This window comes from Linepithema humile, chromosome 4 (assembly GCF_040581485.1).
Source record: "Linepithema humile isolate Giens D197 chromosome 4, Lhum_UNIL_v1.0, whole genome shotgun sequence".
NCBI lineage: Eukaryota > Metazoa > Arthropoda > Insecta > Hymenoptera > Formicidae > Linepithema > Linepithema humile.
In genome coordinates, this window is record NC_090131.1 from 7,572,458 (window position 1) to 7,596,164 (window position 23,707).

General features: G+C 42.5%; 4 protein-coding genes and 1 long non-coding RNA gene across 10 annotated transcripts; 3 read left to right on the top strand and 2 right to left on the bottom strand.

Annotated features, from left to right (window-relative positions):
• The first annotated feature begins 49 nt into the window (after positions 1-49).
• Positions 50-9,952, top strand: LOC105677696 (SAFB-like transcription modulator). 5 transcript variants are annotated; one of them, XM_012376470.2, is made up of 15 exons: positions 52-391; positions 980-1,067; positions 1,186-1,331; positions 1,444-1,701; positions 1,810-1,834; positions 2,992-3,151; positions 4,351-4,391; positions 4,503-4,771; positions 4,844-4,997; positions 5,089-5,339; positions 5,419-5,945; positions 6,051-6,233; positions 6,328-6,464; positions 7,678-7,834; positions 7,980-9,952. In XM_012376470.2, exons 1-15 carry the CDS (start codon positions 269-271, stop codon positions 8,140-8,142), a joined length of 2,682 nt encoding a protein of 893 aa, XP_012231893.1. In that variant the 5' UTR covers positions 52-268; the 3' UTR covers positions 8,143-9,952. The 5 variants fall into 5 exon arrangements, with proteins under 5 accessions (XP_012231898.1, XP_012231893.1, XP_012231894.1 ...); XM_012376471.2 differs by having other exon boundaries at positions 53-391; positions 6,060-6,233; XM_012376473.2 differs by having other exon boundaries at positions 54-391; positions 5,443-5,945.
• A 485-nt stretch (positions 9,953-10,437) lies between these two features.
• Positions 10,438-19,693, top strand: LOC105677768 (proclotting enzyme). The gene is made up of 8 exons (XM_012376608.2): positions 10,438-10,569; positions 15,239-15,313; positions 15,864-16,151; positions 16,249-16,564; positions 16,741-16,958; positions 17,148-17,340; positions 17,554-17,831; positions 18,277-19,693. The coding sequence occupies exons 1-8, from the start codon at positions 10,548-10,550 to the stop codon at positions 18,567-18,569; spliced, it is 1,683 nt and encodes a 560-aa protein (XP_012232031.1). The 5' UTR covers positions 10,438-10,547; the 3' UTR covers positions 18,570-19,693.
• On the bottom strand, positions 13,457-17,314 carry LOC136999479 (uncharacterized). Of its 2 annotated transcripts, XR_010889873.1 has the most exons (4): positions 17,177-17,314; positions 16,725-16,989; positions 16,237-16,620; positions 13,457-16,132 (listed from the first exon to the last, which is right to left on the bottom strand). It is a non-coding gene; the product is annotated as an uncharacterized lncRNA (long non-coding RNA). The 2 variants fall into 2 exon arrangements; XR_010889872.1 differs by having other exon boundaries at positions 16,237-16,989.
• LOC105677751 (coiled-coil domain-containing protein 149) lies at positions 19,247-23,493 on the bottom strand. The gene is made up of 8 exons (XM_012376579.2): positions 23,085-23,493; positions 22,836-23,005; positions 22,499-22,742; positions 22,149-22,388; positions 21,997-22,081; positions 21,773-21,917; positions 21,609-21,706; positions 19,247-21,533 (listed from the first exon to the last, which is right to left on the bottom strand). Exons 1-8 carry the CDS (start codon positions 23,145-23,147, stop codon positions 21,307-21,309), a joined length of 1,272 nt encoding a protein of 423 aa, XP_012232002.1. The 5' UTR covers positions 23,148-23,493; the 3' UTR covers positions 19,247-21,306.
• Positions 20,041-20,740, top strand: LOC105677635 (PH domain-containing protein DDB_G0287875-like). The gene is made up of 3 exons (XM_067353742.1): positions 20,041-20,237; positions 20,318-20,474; positions 20,543-20,740. The coding sequence occupies exons 1-3, from the start codon at positions 20,041-20,043 to the stop codon at positions 20,738-20,740; spliced, it is 552 nt and encodes a 183-aa protein (XP_067209843.1).
• Positions 23,494-23,707: the final 214 nt, after the last annotated feature.

Sequence of the window (23,707 nt, forward strand, 5' to 3'; positions counted from 1 at the left end):
GTTTCTCGAACGGCCCGATTGTGATGCTTTTCGGAACACAGTTCACACTGCGAGCGCAATGGCCGCTCTTACTTGATAGTTGTACACGTTCGTCCGACACCTTTACTGAAGAATCCTACACATCTCACTGCATCTTTGCACTCTTCTGCTTCGAACAAGTTGTACTAACGTCTATTCGCGAACGCTTGTTAGAATTATCTATTAAACCTTAATCGATATTGATCTTACGTCGCCGCCACTGTCTCGCGTACAATTGTCCTGCGGGACAATGGCGGACGTGGAAGGAAAAAGGCTAACCGAGTTGCGGGTTATAGACCTCAAAACGGAGCTGGAACGTCGCGGCTTGGACAAATCAGGGAATAAAGCGGCCCTCCTCGAGCGGCTCTCGAAGGTAAGGAGCTCGCTTTCCTGCCGAACGCGTTCTCTGCGCGAACTCGACCGTGCGATTCACCCTCCAAGGGCGTCACAAAATTCGTCGCCATGTTAACCCTATCGATTCAGCAGCACATTTTTACTCGTTGCATGCCTTTTCTCGCGCTAATTGATATGGCGATGCTTGATTATCATATCGGCGTGATTAATTATTTTTATCGAGTTTATCTCTGAAACATGCGTAGCGAGGCACTTTCATTTTCTCTAATGTGGTCGATAGAATGTAAAGCAGAGCGATATGCGAGAAGTACGTGTAAATGTGAAAACTTTCCTAAATGGTTTTTAATGAGAATAAATTTATGAATGCTGAGTGTTGCATAAGTTAGCGTATCAATTGCTGAGAAAAAATTTGTTATTGAATAAATTCTAAAATATAGGTCTAAGCGGAAGGGAATAAAATTTAAAGTATTTGTAATGATTCATGAATTTGGAAGCATGCATTCATGAATTTTAATGCATTTATATATCAATACTCTCTTTACTTAGTCAAATTAAGTACTGTTGGTGAATATTTGTGAACTAAGGATAGAAAAATAATGATTTTTAGGCTATATCGGATGAAGGAGAGAATCCGGAAGACTATCTCATTGTACCAACTGGTGGGCCATATAAAACCATTCCAAAGAAGAATAACGGTATATACACTTTTGTATGCTATTTATTAAAATAGTTTTTAACACATAAAATATTATTTTAAGGGAAAATAATTATGATACTAATTAAAGATTAAATATTTTGTTGAATTTCTTACAGGTTTGACTCATGAAGAATCTACTGAGAACACAGATTGTCAGAAGGAAGAAAATGTCGAGGGACAGGACAATGTAGATAAATCAAAGGGAGATATAAAGACTGTGGTAGAAGAACATATTGAGAAAGAGGTCACCCCTAAGAAAGAGGTAAATCATACATTCATTTTATTGATAATTAAAAATTTTTACTAATTAAATTGTAATATTTTGCTTAAAAACAACAATTTACTTCATATTATTTTCAATTTTCTTATTTCAGGAGCCTCAACCTGAACTCAGGGTAATATTGACTAATATTAACAAAGAAGAAAGTCTAAAACAGGAGGTTAAAATGCAGGGACTGAAACCTGCAAGTGAAAGTACAGAGACTAGCGATAAGAGTGAGCCGGAAAAGGCTAACATCTCGATTCAATCTTCAAACTCATCATCCGCTGCTATCGAAACTAATGGAATTGACAACGAGGACTCCATTAATCTAACTATCGGTGAAGATGAAGAAAATCTCCTTGCTGAGGAGGTATGGCTAAAAAAAAAATAATCTAATCCCTTGAAGCTACAAATTATTAAATTCTAGAATATAGAAATTTTCTCCAAATCATCTAATCGATGTCGCTTCTCGTTGCAGACGGAATCTCACGACAGACACAAGGGTAAGTCTTCCACTGTTTATTATTATTTTTTTATTTAGATATAAGTGACTTCAAGTGATAGCGGTATGCATATCTACGGCATCCTGAGTAAGTTAGCGAAAGCGCCGGCGTGATCAAGAACAAGCGTGTTCAAGTCACGAACATATCAGCGCGACCGTCCGGAACATGGGCGACGCGTCGGAATCGTCTGCGACCAACTTTCCTCCTCATCCTACGAGGCCTACGTCTCAACGAAGGCCCCACGGCCTTCACATCTCGCCGTCGTGAACTACTACTCAACGTCATGGATCCCCGACATAGCATGATCATTGAAGCGCAAGCCAACGCAGACAAGGTTTCTCGACCAGGATTAAATGCACGGTGATCGATAAGGTTTTCAACCGGGATAAAGTGTCACATCCTCCCGACATCCCCGCGCTGCTGATTTGCCAGCAAATACAAACCATGTCCCATCTAGTCTTTAAGTTAGTTAACACTAGAATTTGATATGCAAATTACATTAATTATACCTACCACGTAGAGCGTCGCTGGATCTTCTCATATCATCAAGTCACACGGATACAGGAAGACTCAAGTGTACGCCAGCGAAAATTGGGAACTACCTTCTCGCAAAAAAAAAAAAAATACATATACAATTAACGCAACACGATTTTCACACGTCAGAATGCAGTATCTTCGAAACCGTTGCGGCCCGACGAGTCGCGCGCACATACACGTGCATAATCGAGCATGGTTTTCGCGCGCAAAAAATTATAGTCTGTTGCAGGGATCACTTTGTCGGCATACAGCGATGCTATTTTCTTTCTTTACAGTTTCTTTCCTTGGTTCTCTCAATATCAGAGTTTCGTGTAATACGGAAAGGTACGAGGGTTGCTTTGCGCGCGCGTACCGAGATAAAAACCGACCAAAAAAAAAAAAAAGTTTTGATTTTTCGCATCCAACCTTCGATGCTATGCGAAGATGCCTAACCGGGTGCTTGCGATAGCTGCGCGCAGGCTCGCACCGTTGCACGCTGTGCGACTTTATTAGCGACTTGGCCGAAATTCCTGACTGGAAATACAAGCCACTAAAAAGCGGGAGCGATATTTAGGAGTGAGGGAGAAGAGGTTCTTGGCTGCGCAGAGAGTGACTCAAGCTACCCTTGATTGTCCCCGCAGATGGTGTAGAGAAGAAGAAAATGGAAGAGAACAGCAAGAAGGGAGACTCGAAAGGCGGCGGTAGAGCGGAAGCTGGCGCCGGCGGCAAGGAAGGGACGACGTCCGGCGCGAACGTTGGCACGAAGAGCAAGCAGGACGGTGGTGATGGAGGAAGCAAGAGGTTGGTCTCTCTCATAGAGCTAAGAAGTACGCAGTTCGCAGTACTTGCGGTACAGCAAACTGGAAAACATGTCTCAGTCAGTCAGTCAAAAAAAAAAAAAAAAAAAGTATATATAAAACCGACTCTGCTAGCAATGAGTTCTGCTGCCTGCATTAACCATATCGCCGGGATGATCTCTCTATCTCTGTCTCTCTGTGGCCCACCGGGCCCGATGGATTTCCAAGACGAGATCGCTCACGTCACACGCAAGATTTACCTTTATATTCCCTCTTTTTTTTTTTTTTTTCCTTTTCAAATCGAATCTTGGAAGTCACACGCTCTTCCGCTCCGCCCGTGTGCTGTAGGCCGTTCATTCTCAGGCTCTGGCAAGTATGTTAAGTCGAGAACTTGGCTAGCAAACTTAAAACGAAAACAAACGAGTCGCACAAACGCCTCGCTTGCGTTATAAACCCCCCCTTCCACGCAATATATATCTCTATAAGGGTGATGTATCACGTGTGCCTCTGCGCACCGAGAAAGGCGGAAAACCGGCGATTCTCCCCGTGTGCTGTGCTCCCGACACGACGAGGATATATTCGAATATTTCATTGTGAGACTGCGAATTCCACCGTGCGTCGTTATGCGAAGGACATTTTAGTATTTTACGGTAAATTGCATTCGGCAGAGCGTGCTTAGGTGTCCTCGTACTGTCAAGAAACGATCCCATTGCTTACTGAAGACACCACCATCCTAAAATTTATAAAATATATACAAAAAACGCGCGAGCGTTTCCAAAAAAAAACCTGTCCCGGCCACGACAAGAAGTGCCCTGTAAGAAGAACTGCGGCCGATGCTTTGTGATTATTTGTGGATCTTAGAGCTGCTAAGTGCGAAACCTCGTTGCCCCACGAACACAATTCCCTTACGAGTGACGAAAATGGATGGATATAAACAGTGAATGTCCCAGTAATCTGAGTAGAACTGATAAGTACACAAATGGTGCACGAGTGAATCCCTCCCTCAAAAAAAAAACAAACAAACAAAGTATCTAAGTCGTACTATCTAAAAATAAGTTGCTAGCCAAATTTGTGTCCTTAACATAGTTACGGAGATATTTATCGAGAGCCTCACGGATTATAGTCCTAATTAATTCGTTACTTTGAATCGAATCTACTGTGATCTTTGATTTTCAGACGCAATAACAATGTTATCTCTTTCAGCGCGGAGTCTGGCAACAAAAATCAGAAGAGAGAAGACAAAGGTGAATCGCTTGCTCTATTTATCCCGTCATTTATTCGTGCACTTATCACTTTTTGTGTTTAGGCGATCAGATTCTCCACGCAATTGTTTAACAGCACAATGTGCTTCGCAGATAAGAAGACATCTCAGATCAGTCCGACCAATGCGAGCAGTCGCAATCTATGGGTCGCCGGACTGTCGTCCAGCACACGTGCCACCGATTTGAAGCAAATCTTCTCCAAGTACGGCAAAGTCGTGGGTGCAAAAGTTGTTACAAATGCAATAACTCCTGGGACAAGATGCTATGGTTACGTCACCATGTTCTCGAGCGAGGACGCGGCGAAATGTATACAGCACTTGCACAGGACCGAGCTCCACGGGCGCGTTATATCCGTCGACAGGGTGAGTTTGGATCTCTCGATTTGCAGCACCGTCTGTAGACTTTCTTCTTATTATGAATTTTTTTTTTTACAGGCGAAGGGTGATATGCAACAGAATCACATGCGCAAACGGGATAACATCAACGGCAAATCGGAGAAGAAGGACGAGAAGGAAAAGCCGAAGGATCATGATGCGAATGAGAGGAAGGAGGTGAAGAAGGAAATTGAAGAGAAAGGATCTGGCGCCGGTAAATATCGATTCTTTCACCGAAATAATAACTTTAACATTCCGTTCGTGCAAGAAGCACGAATAATCGAACGAGTGTTGTGCTTGCTCAGCGAAAAAGTCCGACGATAAGAACGAGAGTGCTGAATCTAAGAAAGCCGAGATGCAAGACAAGAAGGAGGATCCGTCCAAAGAGTCTGATGCGCGATCGACAAAGTCCACGAGCAAGAAACCGGAGAGCGAGAGAGGAAAACGAGAAGAGAAGCGGACACGCACTTGGGACAGGGATCATCGCACTCACAGTCGGTCCCGCAGTCGCGAGAGACGCAGACGCGACGATGTTCTCACATTCGCCAAGATAAGAGTAAGCACCATTATTTATTTCAATTTTCACGATTATTAATCCTAGCGTTGTCAACGGTACGAAAGAGTTCGTGTAAAAGATGAAAAATCTTACGCATATTCAGGAGGAGCGGGAGCGGCAAAGACTGCGCGAGAGAGAGCGGATTTTGCGGGAGGAAGAGCGGAGGAGAAGAGAGGACATAGAGCGCCAGCGCGAGATAGAGCGCAGACAGCGGGAGGAGGCCGCGCGCTTGGAGAGAGAGCGCGAGAAGCTGAGGCGGGAGAGAGAGCGGATCGAGCAGGAAAAGGCCGAGCTGCTGCGACTCGAGCGCGAACGTCAGAAGCTCGAAAGGGAGAAGCTCGAGCGCGAGAGGATGGAGCTGAAGCGGCAGCAGATGCGCCTGGAGGAGAGCAGACGCGCGCCGCCGCCGCCGTCCATAAAGAGATCGTCGAGCGACAGACGAGATCCGCGGGACTTGTACGTGGAACCCGACAGAAAACGAATGGCCACGGAGCACGGCCGTCGACACAGTCCGGACAGAGTGCCGGACAGACGAACCGAGATAATGGATCGCGTGTCCGATCGACGATTGGATCCCTCGCCGCCTTCTCGCTACGAATCCGGCAGGTAAAGCCCCGTTTCTCTCGCTCGCTCTGCAATTTCGCCGGAAGCGCGACGAATGCTTTCACTTTCCTTCGATACGTGCCCGCGTTAACGCGATAATGACGCAAGTTGTTCCAGATCCGCGCAGGAGATGGGATTGAAGAAGGAGTTCAAGCGAAGCGGCGACTTCTCCTCGAGAAGCAGCCGGCCGGACAGCTTCTCCGACGTTTCTCGCGGACGAGAAGTGATCGTGCGGCGGGAGAGTCTGTCCAGCGCGTCCTCGTCCATGGATCCGCGACAGGTGAAGGAAAGGTGTGTGTGCTTGGAATCGCGTGCGAGTGATGCAGTAATCCGGGGTGGGATCTCGTCGGTGTCTAAATATCGAATCTCCCGTTTTCTTTTGCAGATACGATCGTCCGAGCAGCACATCCTACACTCGCGAACGCGAGGTGCGACGTTCCGATCCCGAGACGCACCGAAGCTCCAGGGACAGCCACGCGCGATACAGCGATAGCTTTAAGCCTCCGGGATCCACCACGCCACGTAAGTATGACAAATTGTACATGTACGAGAGGTGGTTTTAATACGCGGCATATTTAGACTCCGTTTAACAATCCTTAATATTAGTCACAATGTCACACCGAATCTTTAGATGGCCATTCTCTTTTTACACAGGATATAAATATTACATTAAATAAGGACACAATATACAATAATCAAAACATCTTCATGAAACATCTGTGACAGAGGTGCACACGACTCAACATTGTACACGTTAAATTTATTTTTGCCCATCATTTGAAGCTCTTAGGTAGTTAATTAATATGCGACTGAGATTAGATAGCGATTAGAGATTAGCTCTTAATATAAAACGTTTACAATTTTAAAGAATCAACGAAACAATAGGTAAATTATAAAATCAGATATAGATCACACGATGGTAACGAAATTCAACTCTTTTGGCAAACACGATAGTAAATTTAATCTGATCTACAAATGCCGACAGTATTTGTATCACCAAGTAAAAGTGATTTTGTAACATGTCTAAACTGTATAAAAATATCGTAGATATTTGAGAAGGATATATATGAGGAATATATATATACATATATAAGAAGTTACATCAAGTTATGAAATTAGAATTCAGATATTAACAGTATTACTTTTCTTGAAGCAAAATATTAAATATGTTGCATTTATGAAAATATTATGCCGCAAACTGGATTTTATTATGCTGTTCTACTTAATGTCATGATATTTTTTTTTATATCATCAAACAGATGTATTTAGGTTGATAATTTTAATAACGAGAATCATAAAAGAAACTTCGAAACATTTTGTAAGAAATTTTATTATCTCGTTTCTCTCATATTCATTGTGTGTATTCCTTTTTACGAACGTGTATGCTTCATAATAAAAATGTATATGATTTCTCAATTTCTGTTGAGTTTCATTGTAGTTAGTTGAACCTGCTATCAGTATTGCGATTTTACGAACGAGATGCGAGAATGTTGCACGATGTTCAATATACATATTTTTTATTATAAAGCATATCAAGCCACTCGAGTGCAGAGAGCTTAGTGTATCGATAGAATCATATTCAAATGAATTATAATTATTTTTATTTTTCTAGTGAATAGTTTAGTGATATTTTTCACATAATTTAAGGAAGCGAGGAACACACACATACACACAGATTAATGAAAAATACTCTTCTCTTCATCCCCTTGCATGTGATTTTAACATCTCAATGCAGGTGAAAGTCGTTACGTGGAAAGCAACCGCACGCCCAGCGGATGGCATTCGGGACCTGCGTCCTCGAAGTCCTTTAACTCCGTGACGAGCAGTGGATCCCGCGATCCTCGCAACGAGGCGTCTAGCTGGAGTTCTAGATCGTCAGACAGCGTCAACAGGTACGCCCGTTTCATTCTCAAAATATAAATTTCAAGCGTAATTGTCTTATTTTTGTCCGATCGCAAAATTGAGCCTTGGATATTTGTTCACGCTGTGATGCTCCTCTAAGGAACTTCTTGCCAACTGAGAAACTGCTTGTTGCAGATGGAGCAATTCGAGCAGCATGGGAAATACATTGCGACATCCGATTCCGCCGACATATCAGAGCGGACCGATGCAATCCATGGGACTGGCCGCGCCGGGTACGGCACCGTCGTACGAGCGGTTTGATGCGTACAAATCGTCCATGCCTATGAGAAAATATTGATCATCCGGTCGTGCGAGCGTTTATTTGGCTGAATAACTTCAATTACTACATTGTACTTTTAAAATTCTGAGCAATTGAAGGTCATCGGTGACAATTTGACTGAACAGATTTATGAGATTCATAGAAAAATTCTTCGATTACCACAAATTATAAATATATCTATATATACATATAATATATGTGATATATGTAATATAATAATTATATCCATATGGCATAATTATTATGTTATAAATATATATAATAAATATAAATAATATAATAATTATATCCATATGGCATAATTATTATGTTATAAATATATAATAAATATAAATAATTATATAAAATTATTGATAAATTTATTTATATATAAAATATTGATGAATTATTGATGAATTGATAAATATAAATAAATCACCATCGATTGTTCGGAATTTTACACGTAATTGAAATTATTTACAATTCTATATGTGCCGTGTGATACGTAAAACATTAACATCTTGCCGCCCGAGTTACGCTCAAGTCGGATGATACACAGTTTCAATATCATTACGCACGTATCTGCAGTTTTAGGAAATTTCTATTTTTCGAACAATCTGCAAGATTCTTTAAATACAGAATGAAAGTAGATATTTATCCCATCGATCAGCAATGTGTTAAGAAAATGAGAAACTTCTGTATAACGTGCCAGATTGCTAACAGCGATGCTCGGCGCTTAAAGGTGGCAGTAATTCAGATGACATCACATTTCATATTAAGCATGTACAATTCTTCTTATCTCGAGTCGTTTAATCGCATGTTTCACACACAGAATTCTGCCCCCTGAATAACTCTTTTGCTCACTCGACACATGACTCCTTGTATCATCCCCATTTATGCTCGTTCGCACGCAATTTAGTATATTATATAGAAGTTGTGTAACATGGCGCATTAAAAGTGCAGTTCTGAATTTGTCTAACGCGAATTGCAGATCTGAAGTTTTTTCAAAGAGAGAGAATGATCACATCACTTTTTATAACGCGAAGAGCACAAAGGCGAACACTTGAACGAGTACAAGTCGTCAATCCTACAATTGTCGAAGAATTGCTCTTGAACTCCACCGATATCCAATATCCGCCAATATTTTGTCGCAATCGAACAAAGTATCGGATTTGTACAAAGTCTGCATCATGCATAATAATGTTTGAAGAGAGGCGGAAGCACTCGTCATCTCTTTGTCGTCGTTTCTCTTCTGCGTACACGCTCGCGTAGCAGTGACGCGTTCGCGACGCGCGATGTTTTTAGCACGTTTCATGTCTAATGGAATTTTGTACATGTGTTAATATATACTATATCCCGCTGTGTAATCCCCTCCCCCCCAAAAAAAAATCGAAAGAAGGCGCAGTTTATCTTCCTATTGAGTTTGTAAATTTCGCGCCGTCCGTTTTGCTTTCGTCGTTCGAGCTGTGCGCCTGAAGAAGCGATCGACTTTAACGAGAGGGACGCTAGAGGCTAAAAACGGGCGCATCTGCTTGTCTCAAGTCCGGTTCGTCCCGATAGAGTGTAACGATGAGCGAATGATACGATGATATTGTTATCGGGTAATTTTATTATTATATTTCTAAGAAGAGGCCCTTTCACCGCCCGGAAAAACGGGATCTGTACATTGAGATCCGTCGCGCGGATTTCCATCGCAGATGAACAAAACAGAAAAAAACAAAAAAAAAAAAAACTGTATACGTTAGAGTAATGTAGCTGCGCGCGCTTACTTTATACAGTGGGGAAACACGAATTACGATGTAGCGGAAACTGTCACGACGTAAATAAATCTAGGTGATATACTACGAGACTCGACGTGCTTGGCTCACTTCCTTCTTCCAGAAGAGAGAAAGGGACATTGCCCTCCGTCGAAAATCGTCCAAGTTCGACGGCTGCAGGGCGGTTCCCGCGCGTCGCCTCACCGATGACGAGTCGTTGAAGGCGGAATGTCGGAGCGGTGGAGGGAAACACCACTTTCCCTTGAAGATTAGGGACGGCGCCACGCGGAGAAAGAAGGAGAAAGAAACGGAGAGAGAGTGAGCGCGCGAGCGGCCCGGGTCCTCCGACGAGAGTAAAGTGTGTCGAGGTCTTTTCACGGACAGTCGTCTCGGCCCGAGGTCCGAGTGCAGCCGCGCGATCGCTTCCTTTATCGATCATTTTTTTTTTTTTTACCACCTTTGCGTCCTCCCCCCGCCGATTGTCACTTTCGTTCTCTCTCTCTCTCTCTCTCATTCTCTCGCCGCAGCATGCGTAACTCGCCGGCGTACTCGCGTTGATCCGGACGCTCTTAGTTACAAAATAGTTGGGCGCCGCGGTCTCTCGAGTGTCACAGGTGCGCTTCGGACGGTGACACAAGCGCTGGGGATGTCCGCGGGATAACAGCTTTTCCTCTTTCATAAACGGAGATGTCGCTGTCAGCTGTTCTGGGTAAGTGCAACCTGCAAGTGTCATCCCTCGCGTGTGCGAGATTGCACGCGGGGGGCTGCGAGTGTCCGGCGCCGTGCGCCTTTGATCGCCGTTTAATCGCACGGATCAATTGGCAATCTCACGGTGGAAACGTTGCGCGGAGGAACGACGGCGGATTACTGATACGCCCGAGCGTGACCGGTTAGCTCCGATTAGGCTGCAAAAGTGAAAACGATTAAATTGATATGTCGGTGCGTCGACTCGGAAGGGGCAAGAAAGTGATCCTATTTGCATGCCTGTTCGACGTATTTTCGCGATCGCTTTCTAAACCTCATCCGTCGCTTTTCGATCAAATTGCACACGCGCGAAAGCACGCGCAGATCCGAGAAAGTGTGATCTATGCGCGACGTCGAAGATGCAAACATTTAATTAAAAAATCGATATCAAGCGGAACTTAATTTTTTTACAATATTTAAACTTGAACTTGTAGAATACTCGCAGCTTCTCTCGCCGCCGAGTCCGCGATCGCGGCTTTGTTTCTATTCGTTATCGCGGTTTGAAGATGGCCTCAATTACACGTTAATAAATTCCGTAGTGCGTAGTACGATTCTCACTTTCTCGGATTAGTTTGTGAATTGTCTAACGATACGGAATCTCGGTGACCTACTGACAAGACTCCTTCGGTTCTCTCGTTACAGCTGCAAGATCGCAATCGGCGATTGTGCGCTAATAGCGCCCAAGCACCATAACACGCTGAATTAATTGCTATTTAAAGCGGACTATCACTTTTACGGTTGTCAAGACTTGTGTCATAAAATCAATTTATATCTTTAGATCGTATCTAATCTAATCGTAAACGGTAGTGCATTTTTTGTTTCATTTCCGCTTCATTAATTCGTAAAAGAAATTTATAAATAATAGATTGCACGCCCACAGGATCTCACAATTCTGTATTCAGCATGCGTTATTTCCTAGCGTTATGCACATAAATTAATTCTAATTCTAGACAATTTGTCTTGTAGAAATGAAACGGAGAAATTTTACCAAGTGATTTCAGTTTGAATAAAATTAAAATTATTCTCTAAAGTGAATCATTCATAATTTAAATTGTACAAAATTGAATTCTTTTTTTGTACTTTTACAAATTTTTCTAAGATGAGGAATTCACGCGTTTATTTTTGAAAGTAGATTGAGTAAACAGTTGTCGCGAAGCGTTGCGTTAACTCTAATCAGCTCCATCGGACGATTTAAATTCTACAAAACGATATACATCCGGACGTGTTCTCCTTTTTTTTTTTTACTCGCGACGATGTCGCGAGTTTGTATAGCACATGTATCACGCACACGATGCCCAACATATCTGGGTTACTGCGTGGGTATACGCCATATATTCTATAGACACAACTCACACACACGCTGTGCGACACAAAGCCATTCTTCGAAAAGACGGGTTTCGAAGCATCTTTCGTCAAATTCTTCAAATGTCTCCAGAAGAGACAGAATAACACCTTTGTACTTGGGAATAATTAATATGTAAAATGGCGTGGTATTTGGCTACTTCGATAAAATTGAGAACAATTTTTCCTTGACGAAAATGTCGAGAAAATCACTCATCGCATTTCCTTTTCACTTTTTAACCGAATTTCTTTCATTGAACTAAAATTTCATTGATTAAAATTTAAGTAAAAAATTTTATCTAGCTTAACTAATCTTTTCAACTAAATTTTTAAGTTTTATATTCGAATTTTATTAAACCTTTGAAATTATCTCGAGAATATGATTGTGTCATCTGATTTGCTCCGAAACTTAGAATCACTCGAGATCCTGATTTTTAGTAGTAAGTAGCTCGACATTTTTTTTTTGAGTGAAAATCAAAACCTGCGATGAGAAGAACATCCGGTAATCTTGCGACAGTCCGTAAGCTTATTAAACACCGAAGTATAACAGATTCGGTTCTTTCTCTCTTTATGTTTTGATTGAATAGAACACACACGACTTTGCGACGCGCGTTCATCTGTGCTTGCACGATTCGCCGGGATGTAGCTCGGAAGTACTTTTTGCTTTTCGCGTTTTCACATTTTCACTGCACGGTGAAACGCGAAAAGTCGATTCGAGGCAAATCGAAATCGCGCATTTGCCGCATGATGTATCGTGATGCACCGATAGTGATAGTAACGCATTTCAGATGTACGCACCGTGTCTGGATGTTCGCACATCCGACGTTTGTGTTCGAAACACACGTAGAATTAATATATATTCGATTTGCCTTGGATTAACTTTTCGCTTTTCACAAAAAGTGTTGATACGAAATGTTTAATATAATTACGGCACAAAAGATATTCTGCAACTCGCGAACTAAGTTTTCAATGATTGATTCTGCGATAAGTTTAGAGCCGATTTTTTTCTTCGGCGGAGTTTTAGCTTGAGACATCGATAAGTTACAAATTTAGTTAGAAAAAGATTCGACGAGAATTGAAAAAAAAAGTGAAAACGTCTCCCGACATTTTAGTTGAAGGAAAATCGAAAAGGTGATCGGAGAATCTGTCGGTAAAAGTTAACAGCAATTACGATACGTAAATGACAACCGACCGATGCGAGTGGCTGCAATCTTTATTTGACCCGCATACGTTTAAATGATCCTGATACACGTTATCAGAGACGTCCTTGTAACGCTTGCAGCTGGGGACAAGGGGACATTGCTCCCGTCTTCGATAAGCAACAGATCCTTCAGATCTTTAATTCAATTTTCGTTTCGCGCTTCTGAAGAAACTTTTCCATACAGTTTGCAGGTCGAGAACGAAAGTCTGCTTTAGAAATTTTAATGCTTCTGGTTCCTCACTGCAGTTTAATGAATTATGAATCAGAAGCGAGAAATCGTGTGATTTTTTTTTTTTCATAGTACACGAGATAAATTAGTGTTTATTTTTTTTTTTTTTTAAGAACTCGCGTTCGATGGTTTAGAATTGGTAAAAGAATGGAAAACTTGTTTCTTCATCATGCATTGATAAATGCAGTATAATTAGAAATTGTTCATAGATTAACACGAATGCGGAGAGGAAACAGAAGCCTTGGCTCTTTATTTCCTAGATTTTCCAATGAAACGAGCAGCAACAAGTGTCGCGGAAAATCATGGAAGATCGACGTTTTACCCGGAATTTTCACCGGAGTGAAAATTCAGCGAGACGTCAGAGAATAGTTGTTGTTTACGATCGGATTTCCCCAGCCGGAACATCGCGCAACGATTACTCCGGGAACGCTCTCTTGCCGGTCGCCGCGAGTCCAAAAGATAAATCGTCCTTCTCGCTCCTCGAATCGGGCAAACGTGAATCAGTGAACGGAAGAAGAAAGGCGCGCACTTTCTCGCCGGGCGACTTTCACCGTCGATAGGAGAAGCCCGGCGCGTAACCGGTTCCGAAAAATCCTACTTCCACGACGGGGCGACACGTAATTTCGTAATTACACACCGATCCCGGAGCTACGGCCTTCGACGATCGAAAGAATGTCATCCGTGTGTTTACGTACGCGCGTGTTTCAGCGTCTGCCATTTGTAATCCTCGACGCGACTATTTCTCCCGTAATTAGGTCGCGCGATTGTGACTACGAGATACGCCTCTAATAACCGTCTCTTTTTTTTCTCTCTCTCTCTTGCAGCGAGAGACCGGATTTTTATTTCCCTCAATTAGAGGCGAGAGACTCTTTGAGTTGACGCCGCCGAAACGGCGCGAGTGGTGTTTGCGACAAACCGGAACTGAATCCGGATCGCCCGACGATGATCTCAAACTCGAGACATTCTCCGCCGCGAATTAGCATCTCTTCTTTTTTTTTTTCCTCGCAGTTCCGGGAGATTCGACGCGCGTTTAATGCGCGACTTAATTTCACCTCATTAACGATCGATGGAACAAGGTCGAGATGAAACGCCGCGACGTGAATCGGCGTCTAATTACGTGACCTGCGATCAAGCGACCCGACGTATAATTGCGGAATTAATTAGAGACATCATGAGCAAAGGTCGGCACTCTCGCTGTCGGCGAAATTTCTCTCTCCGGTTTGTCTATTGCGCATCCTTAATCTCGCGTTTAGCACGCGCTTCCTGCTGTAAGGCAAGCGCTTGCAGTCGCATTTTTACAAATGTTTCTTCTTCATTTTAGAAAGTTCTATTAGATTCATCCGCGCGCGCGCGTTTATCGTGAGGATATCAAATGTCGCTGCTTCGGTTTATCCCTGAAATTTGACAGGTTCTGAGAGGATTGGAAAGTCCGAGCGCTCCAGCATGCGTTTTCATGTTGCATAACACGAGACCCGCCCGTTTATTACGTGCGATGTGTGTGTGTGTTGAGTGTTACGACATGGTATTCCCCGATGATAGACGAATGACTTTGTAATTATCGCCAAGATCATTTTCGGCTGGCGTATTTTAACGCGATAACAATGCAAGGTCGATAAAAAAGAATGAAAAGAAAATCGGCAGCTAATTATTAAAATGACTTGCCTAAACTTTTATCACACTAATCCATCGCCAAGTTAAATCGCGTCTATAAAATAATAAATTGATAAAAAATTGATTGAAAAGTTGAACAATGCGTAATTTTATGCATTCGTTTCGTCAATATTCAGCGCGTTGTATAACGGTGTGTTTACACGACTTTTATGCGATACCCATAATTCATATAATGAGATATTCGCGTTTCAGGCCTATGCATGCTATGGAGCCTGTTCGCCGGCTCCGTCTCGTACACCGAAGAGGTCGTGCATTACCGCGGTTATCGTAAGTAGCTTCGAACCTCGACGTAAGTACACTTGTTAGTGCGTGCGGAATGACATTAGGATGCTTGATCTTTTTTCAATTTTCAAAATTATCTTCCATTATTTCGACATTGCGCCGATTGTCTCCCGTTGTTCTCGAAATAACAGCGAGAATTATTTCGCAACATCCTAATCGCATCCTTCGCATGCGGACAAACATTCGTACTACACGCTACGCGAGCTGATCGTCTCGCGCCCGTCATCGTTATCTCGAATTCATCCTAGCGCGGCCCGAGACGCTTTCGTGGAGGAAAGTGGAGCGCGAACGAGAACGGCACCCGCGGCGTGTCACGATAATCGCGATTATATCACGCCGAGTGCGACACATTTGCGGTTCCAGCAACGATGAACGCTGACAGTTGCGCAATTTCCGGGATTCCGCGCGGAAAGAAATGCTCGCGATAACGATGACGGACGCTCGACGAATTAATAAAGCGCTCACGCTTTGCCGCTCGCCTGTTAAACTCGTGCGCGTTAATTATCTCGCTTCTGACCTACGCGATGCTGCGCAGCGTACGGATACGGGAACTCGTACATCTCACCGACATGGTCGCCGCAGCTCTGGGACGCCGGGCCGAGCAGGTCGGCGTATCGTCGCCAGGACACGCGCCCCTACACGAGGCTGGTGAAGGTGGAGCAGCAGCAGCAGAGAGATCCGTTGGCGACGATCAGCGAGACTCTGGGCGCCTTGAACACCGTGGGAAACTACATCGTCAATATGACGCGCGGCGGCGAGATTTCCAATTATCCGTCCAAGGAACTGCCTTCGGCATTGTACATCCTTTCCAAGAATATTTTGGGTAATATGAAAGAATTGATTAACCGACACGTCACTTTCTACAATCATCGATTGATTTTGGATATCAATTCTCGGAACTCACTCACTTTTTTTCTCAGGTCGCAACATGACGGACACTATAGCGCCTTTGGTGCGCGGCGTCGCGTTGCCATTGAGACAAACGATTGTGTCCACCACACAGGCGCCTTTGATTCAGCAGCAGCAGCAGCCAGCCGCTGAGGAACTTGTGAATAGAGACAAAGAGTCCGCTCTGTCCGCGTGTACGACGGCTGAGGGTGGACCCGGCAAGTGTCAGGATCTCAGCAACTGCCCGCAATTGCTGCTCGATCTCACGAAGCTGAGGCAAGCGTTGTGCTTCAAGAGCCTGTTGGTGCCAGGCGTCTGCTGTCCGGCCGACAAAGCCGACGTTCCTGTGTAAGTTCGTCGCTCCAATCTTGCGTGCACGAGATTATTATGCGCACAAGAGACGGCTTAATTATTCCGGATATTAATTTTTTAGACGATTGCTTCAAACCAATTAGTTATTTACAAATATAAAATATTCCATTGACTTTTTGTACAAAGGGTACTCAACTGGATGAATGTTGTAGCGCCGTCGGCGGAAGCGCATCCCCGGGAATCGACATCGCGCACACCACGCGACCACCGATTCGAATTGTGAAACCTGCCACGCCGCGTCCGATACCGTTGTACCCGGTGACGATAAAGCCGACGCCGCATATTGTGCCATCCCCGGATTTGCTGATCAATAATACGAACGGCGTCGAGATCAGCACGATCGACAATAATTTTATTCAGGACGACGAAGGTATTTCTCATCGCTGTTGTCAAAAAGTCGGCTGAAAGAAAGCTTTTATCAGATTATTTCATATCAATTGTTCCTTATGTTAATATAAATTATTTTATATTAATTCCTTGATATTAATTATGCAATAAATAGCTAGATAAAGTTTTGTCTCTGAGAAACCGGTCTTACGAGGATTGTTGATCTGTTCAGAGTGCGGCGTGAGAAATTCAGGTAAATACCGGGTGGTCGGAGGCGAGGAGGCGCTGCCCGGTCGCTGGCCCTGGATGGCGGCCATCTTTCTGCACGGCACTCGGCGGACGGAGTTCTGGTGCGGCGGCTCGCTGATAGGATCGCGTTACATCCTCACCGCCGCTCACTGCACGCGAGATCAACGGCAGCGGCCGTGAGTAACGTTCTGTTCGACAAACAATCCACGATACTTGAAGTCGAGTCAGAAATATATGAAAGCAATAACAGTGTGCATTTGTCGTCTCTCAATCGGACGATTGGAAGATTTTCTTCAGTCCGAATAACAGAACAAGATTTTTTGCGCACACAAATCTTACGATAAATAATACAATGTTTCCGACACACACTTTTTTGATGTCGCGCACAGTTTCGCCGCTCGTCAGTTCACCGTGCGCCTCGGTGACATCGATCTCGAGAGGGACGACGAGCCCTCGTCGCCGGAGACTTACACCGTGAAACAGATCCACGCGCATCCCTCGTTCTCGCGCGTCGGATTTTACAACGACATCGCCGTCCTCGAGCTCACCAGGCCGGTGAGGAGGTCGCCGTACGTGGTGCCCGTCTGCCTGCCGCAGGCGCGACACCGCGGCGAGCCGTTCGCCGGCGCCAGGCCGACGGTCGTCGGCTGGGGCACCACTTATTACGGTAATTAATATCATCTTGCGTGTCTTGTATCCAGCGCTGTGCAATTTGAATTCTTGTTTCCGCAGCGATCGATTGCTTGTAGAGCGGTGTGAGTTGATATAAACTGAAACTTATAATGAAACGTCTTCATTCAGCAGAATTTGTTTAATTTACAGGATTGAGTAAATTGTGAGAAATTTATTTTGAGAGAGCTGATACCTTTTGATCCTTCATTGAAATGCTGAGGAGGGAAGATTTAATACGAGCTGAAACATAAAATGAAACATATTTGGGATTTGTTGAACATTATTTTGTTCTTTTTATTTCTTATTTTTATAAGAAACATTACGCTAGTAGAAATCGCTCATATTTGTTTTCTATATTTTATGGCAGAATGGATTAATTACGAATTTATCAGATTGTTTCACCTCTTTGCTAAATCATGACAAGTGTAACGATGCAACAGGCGGAAAGGAGAGCACCATTCAGCGCCAGGCGGTCCTGCCGGTGTGGAGGAACGAGGACTGCAACGCGGCTTACTTCCAGCCGATCACCAGCAACTTCCTGTGCGCCGGTTACAGCCAAGGCGGAAAGGACGCGTGTCAAGGGGACTCGGGTGGACCGCTGATCCTGCGTCTTGAGGGCCGATGGACGCAGATCGGCATCGTCTCGTTCGGCAACAAATGCGGCGAGCCCGGTTATCCCGGCGTGTACACGCGTGTCTCCGAATTCACCGACTGGATCAGGAAGAATACGTAACGAAGCGGTCGTGTCGCGGGATTCTACAATGCTACTCCTGGAAAATGACGTACCCAGATTAATTGCGTATTCTGTGAAAACGAAAGGTGGAAACCACTCAATTTGCATCAAGATGCTTCCTGTTCAAAAAAATAGGCAGATTAATATATGTAAAACGTATTCTCTGTCTTTCTTATTTCTGCGAAACAAAATGTCGGCTTTTTAAAATTTTAGATTTATTTAGATCTCTTATTTTAATTTCTTTTTTAATCGGTCTATTTTTTGTAGACACGTGATATTTAAAGAAATTTCTTGATTCAGTATTCTACGTCAACTGTGCTGCGTGTCAAGATGCTTAATCGTGCAAATTTGCATAACACATATGTGCCTTTTTATAGTCTTGAAGATACATATGTCAAGTCTAAGCGCATTTTTTGCTCCATTGTAAAATTTCTACGATGTCGAAACGTGTTTATTCACAGTTTCGTCTTTACAATCGTTCTTTCATTACATTAATAAATGTATAGCAATCTAGTATTTTATAGCAATCTAGCATTTTATAGCAATCTAGCATTTTATTTTGATGGAGACACATTTTTATGTGATCACATGTATGTTCACTGAAAGAATAACTTATAAATAAATAATTATTATTATATTTATGTATGATGTACGATTAAAATCACACACATACGACAGGCGTTTCAAGCGAATTTATTTCTTTGGTTCATAGATTAAATAATACATTTGAGAAACATATGAACGATGCATACAGCATCCCAAGCGTCCTTAACTCTGTCAAATTAACATGACATTTAATTAAATTCGTAGTGCTCTATCACAAAAGTTGGAAATATTCGATATATAAACTAAAAGTGCTGTTGTAAACCCTGAAAATGAAACTAAAAAGCGTTTCCGCGGAAAATTTAGCAAATATCGTGAAGCAAATGATCAACACGGCGCTCGAGGACTCCGGTTAGTCCTTCATGTATCTCACGCAACGCATTTGTATTTCAAAACATTATTATCATTTAGATCAAATAGCGAAGTTACATCAAGCGATCTACGAAGAATGGTACTTCATGAGAATGATGGAGTTAGACGCGAGAGGTAAGACGGAAAGTGAAGATGTTCCGAGGATCAGTCAGGTTGTGAAAAAATCATGCACAAAAGTGAAGTCAAGGAATAAGAATGCTATACAGGAGATGTCATCGTGTTCCTCGAGCAATTTAACAAGAAATGTGTTGAGCAGAAGCAAATCAATGGACGCTTTGCACAATATGAAATACTCGCCGAGGCAGGATTTGAATAACATGAAAATAAATAATCGCGATAAGTTCGGTGGCCGAGATACGCCTGTTATGTGCAACAAATCGGTTGAAGTAATACAATCTTTAACATTTTATCCCATCTCGCTACATCTATCAATATTATTACACTATCTGGCTATATTTAAAAAAATAGAATTTTATTTAATAATGAATCTCTCTTGATGTACACGCAGACGAATGTATGTATCGAACATGATGAAAGGGGCTGTGAAATTTCTGCAGAACAGGAATGCACGATTGGCAACAATATTGCGTCCGATCGGGAAATAATTGAAGTATGGAATCGAACGCGAGGAGCGAAAATTAAGAAATTGGCAAGCAATATTGCTGAATGTCAACCCATAAAGCAGAATAAAGGGTTATTATAGATATATAATAGAAATTTCACGGAATTAGAAACACTTAATACATAAAAGAGATAATTTTTACGTCATTCAGACAATTAGTGAAGCAAACGAGAAGATTGTCCTTCGAGTCTTGGAAGAAGGAGAAGAACTTAAAGTACAGAAAGCTGCTGAGAGAAGCAGAAGAGAAGAAGCAACGGGAGTTGCGGGAAAAAGTGAAGGACATCGAATATAAGAAAGCTTCTCAGGACGTGAGTACACTTCCGTTTTTATCGCTCAACCCAGAGACATCCCGAAAACTTTGCGGATGCATTTTCAGGCATGCGCTCAGATGATAAGAGAGAAAGAGGCCCAACAAAGGGAGCTATCGGCCAGGCTGCAAGCGATTCGACAAACAAACATGGAGATTCTGCAGAAACATATCGACGAGAGACGCGTTATCAATGCTCGAGCGTTCGACGACTGGAAAAGGCAGAAGAATATAAAGCTGAGAGAGGCGAAGCTAATGACAATGTAAATGCAAAGTATATCGCGCTCGGAACGCGGGTTTCTATAATGTTGCGACAATAATAAATGCATTTTTAGGGAAAATCCGCTTGAAGTGAAGAAATCGGCGAGACCGATCGTTCCCAGCTCTCAATTCGGCTCGTGGCTGAATCAGCTGAACAGCGTCTTGCACCAAAAGTATTTACGGGAACGTCGCCATTTGGTGCGATCGTTCTACTGCCAGCCTACGTATTACGGTGCCGCGGCCACGTGCCGCATGTAAATGATATGTGAAATCAATTGTTACGACGGACGTTTGCGTGATAAATCATCCGCCGTCGTTCGATAAAATTATCTCTATCAAAATTGCAAGATCAACCATCGTCTATCATGTGTACAATCACTAGTTTGTGAAAAATATTAATCAGAACTTTACATCGCTGGCGTCTGGTGAATCGAGCTCGCTGCTTTCGAATGCAATTCGTAGACTAGATTCACAAAGACTGACGTGCACTGTCTAATGAAGCGTGTTCATTAGAACGTTCCACTTGGACGCAGGAATGCGGCTTTTCATTTCTCTACTACAGATTCTTAATCTCACATCTTTTGCTTGTCATTGTCTTTCAAATTATTTAATGCTTTTTGTACCAACATTCCTAAGTTCTTTGGAAGACTCATCTGTATCGATTGCAACTGCTGCATCACTGGACTCTCGGGCGCGGATCTACACGGCACATCGTTCTCATTTGTTATAATACTGTTCTCTTCGATGTTATCGGCACTACCGCTAGTCGCGTGATCTAAATCATTAAATTCACTATCACCTGTAAGAAATAAGTATATTACAGTGATGCGTCGGCAATAACGTTGAGAACAATTGCAATTGTACTTGGACTCACATCTTAAGTCAACATTGGCGCTCGTGTATCCCTCTAAGAGCTTCATGGTTGGCGACTGCACTGCACTCTCCAATTCACAGATTCTCAATGCCAATATTCTGCAGATAACGTGGATAAATTAACGTTCAAAACTATAAATCTAAGTGCAACAGTAATTTATTTACTTATTCGCTTTCTTCTGATGCGCCAGGGCTAAAGTTTTGTCGTTCAAAGCTTCTAACAAGGCTGTGCAAAGGCACCGTAGATCAGTCACAGCAGCAGCAGATTTCTGAGGAGGTATGTAAGAGCTCTCTTGCAGAAGCTGTTCGACTGGAAGTAAGAAAAACACATTTTCTTTTGTATCAAACGTTCATAATATAATTTATATGCTTTTATATGCGTATTTTACCTTGTTTATGGGTCATCACTGTTCCAGCAGCAGAATTTACTCCCAGCTTGATGTTACCTTTAGCCCTTTTACTATCCAGCATACTCTGAAAAATTATTCACTGCTAGGAATAGGTGAAAATTAAAATAATATAGAGTAATTTTGTTTCGTACCTTATATTTAGATAGAGATTGACGCGTGAGCTCCTTCTCCTCGAGCAACTGCTGCAATCTTTCCTGCAGATATCTATTCTCATTGATAAGAGCGTCCAAGTCGACTGGTTTCGAGGCACTCAAAGCTTTAGATAGCTCATAATTCAAACGATGCGCTTTGCACTTGAATGCGTCTCTTTCCATCTCCAGCTCATGTTTTTCATCCAGCACTGTTTGCAAATCTGTTTGCAACTGTGAACACTATGACAGAAAATGACATTTATTAAACAAACTGACAGTATCTTGTTAAAATTTAAAGCAATTCAAATTATTATTAATTAACAGATGCTTTCTTCTTGTGTCGTACTTGCCTTCAAGTTTAATTCTTCCAATTGTTCTATCATTTCTTCTCTCTGATGCATAGCTGGTGCAACTTGGGTATCCTGTTGCTCAACCAGTGTACGATTGTTATTGATACGTAATGCTTTGATATCACCTACGGCCTCTGCCAGTTTTTGCCTCAATGTTTCAACTTGTAGCCTGAGACATTTGTTCTGTTCTCGCGCTTCCGTCAATAGATCTAAGGTTCTGAGATTATCATCTACACTATGGCACCTGCAAAAATATTGCTTATTAATGAAAGAATCATCAATAAATGGAGTAGACAGTGTTAAAATAACACCATTCTGTTTCACTTGGATCAGATACCTGTTCAACTCTTTGGTATCACACATTTGCTTCTTCAAACGCAGAAATCTTTCCTGAATTTGTTCCGCCATAAATTTAAATTGATCTCGTTGCGTTTTACACTGCTCCACATCCTGGCTCATTAATACGAGCGCCTCCGACTTCATTTGCAATCTTTTCTTTAACATTTCCTACAAATAAACATATTTCATGTGAAATGTCATGAGATAGCGAATATGTAAATCTTGGTAGTAACATCTTGTTACCTACTTTGGACTCTGTGTCAGTATTGCCAGCATCATTTTCTTTCACGTAAGCAGATTTCTCTTCCATTTTAATTAAAATCTATATTATTACAATAGAACACGATACGTTTTGACACTTTTGACAATTGTGTGATTTAAATAGTCAGATTAATGGTTCCTGTATATATGTGACGCGGCAATTCATTATGGACGATTTACACTGCATCTGATTTATAATGTTCCCTAGAAGACTTCTAAAAAACACACTTTTCTATTGGTTCTATTAAACGTTAATGCACTGCAAATCTTCCTGTAAGGTTACGGTAGGAAACACTCCATTTTATTCGGGATTTTATGAAATTGTCAACAGGAACACATGATGATGCAGGAGCTCGCTCTTAATGCCATCACTCAGTGCCATCTATTGATTAGCTAAAGCAACATTATGAATCCATTGATGGTAAGTGTACCGACTGCACTAGTTGGTTTACATAATGTTGTAGATGGCACTGTTTTGAGCGAACTCCTATATCATCATGTGTTCCTGTACTCCCGTTAATTTCTTGAAATTCCAGCTAAAATGAAGCATCTCTGGTCGTTCCAGCGGGTAGTTTGAATTTTCGACATGCTTATTTTCACTTCTCGGCT

Coding starts and splice junctions, on each gene's coding strand:
- LOC105677635 (XM_067353742.1), top strand. CDS start 20,041: ATGTACACGCAGACGAATGTATGTATCGAACATGATGAAAGGGGCTGT. Junction 20,238..20,317: donor CCCATAAAGCAGAATAAAGG/GTTATTATAGAT, acceptor TACGTCATTCAG/ACAATTAGTGAAGCAAACGA. Junction 20,475..20,542: donor ATAAGAAAGCTTCTCAGGAC/GTGAGTACACTT, acceptor ATGCATTTTCAG/GCATGCGCTCAGATGATAAG.
- LOC105677696 (XM_012376470.2), top strand. CDS start 269: ATGGCGGACGTGGAAGGAAAAAGGCTAACCGAGTTGCGGGTTATAGAC. Junction 1,835..2,991: donor ATCTCACGACAGACACAAGG/GTAAGTCTTCCA, acceptor TTGTCCCCGCAG/ATGGTGTAGAGAAGAAGAAA. Junction 4,998..5,088: donor AGAGAAAGGATCTGGCGCCG/GTAAATATCGAT, acceptor GTGCTTGCTCAG/CGAAAAAGTCCGACGATAAG.
- LOC105677768 (XM_012376608.2), top strand. CDS start 10,548: ATGTCGCTGTCAGCTGTTCTGG. Junction 16,959..17,147: donor TTTTATTCAGGACGACGAAG/GTATTTCTCATC, acceptor TGATCTGTTCAG/AGTGCGGCGTGAGAAATTCA. Junction 17,832..18,276: donor CTGGGGCACCACTTATTACG/GTAATTAATATC, acceptor ACGATGCAACAG/GCGGAAAGGAGAGCACCATT.
- LOC105677751 (XM_012376579.2), bottom strand. CDS start 23,147: ATGGAAGAGAAATCTGCTTACGTGAAAGAAAATGATGCTGGCAATACT. Junction 22,743..22,835: donor GATACCAAAGAGTTGAACAG/GTATCTGATCCA, acceptor ATATTTTTGCAG/GTGCCATAGTGTAGATGATA. Junction 22,389..22,498: donor TGGAAGAATTAAACTTGAAG/GCAAGTACGACA, acceptor TTTCTGTCATAG/TGTTCACAGTTGCAAACAGA.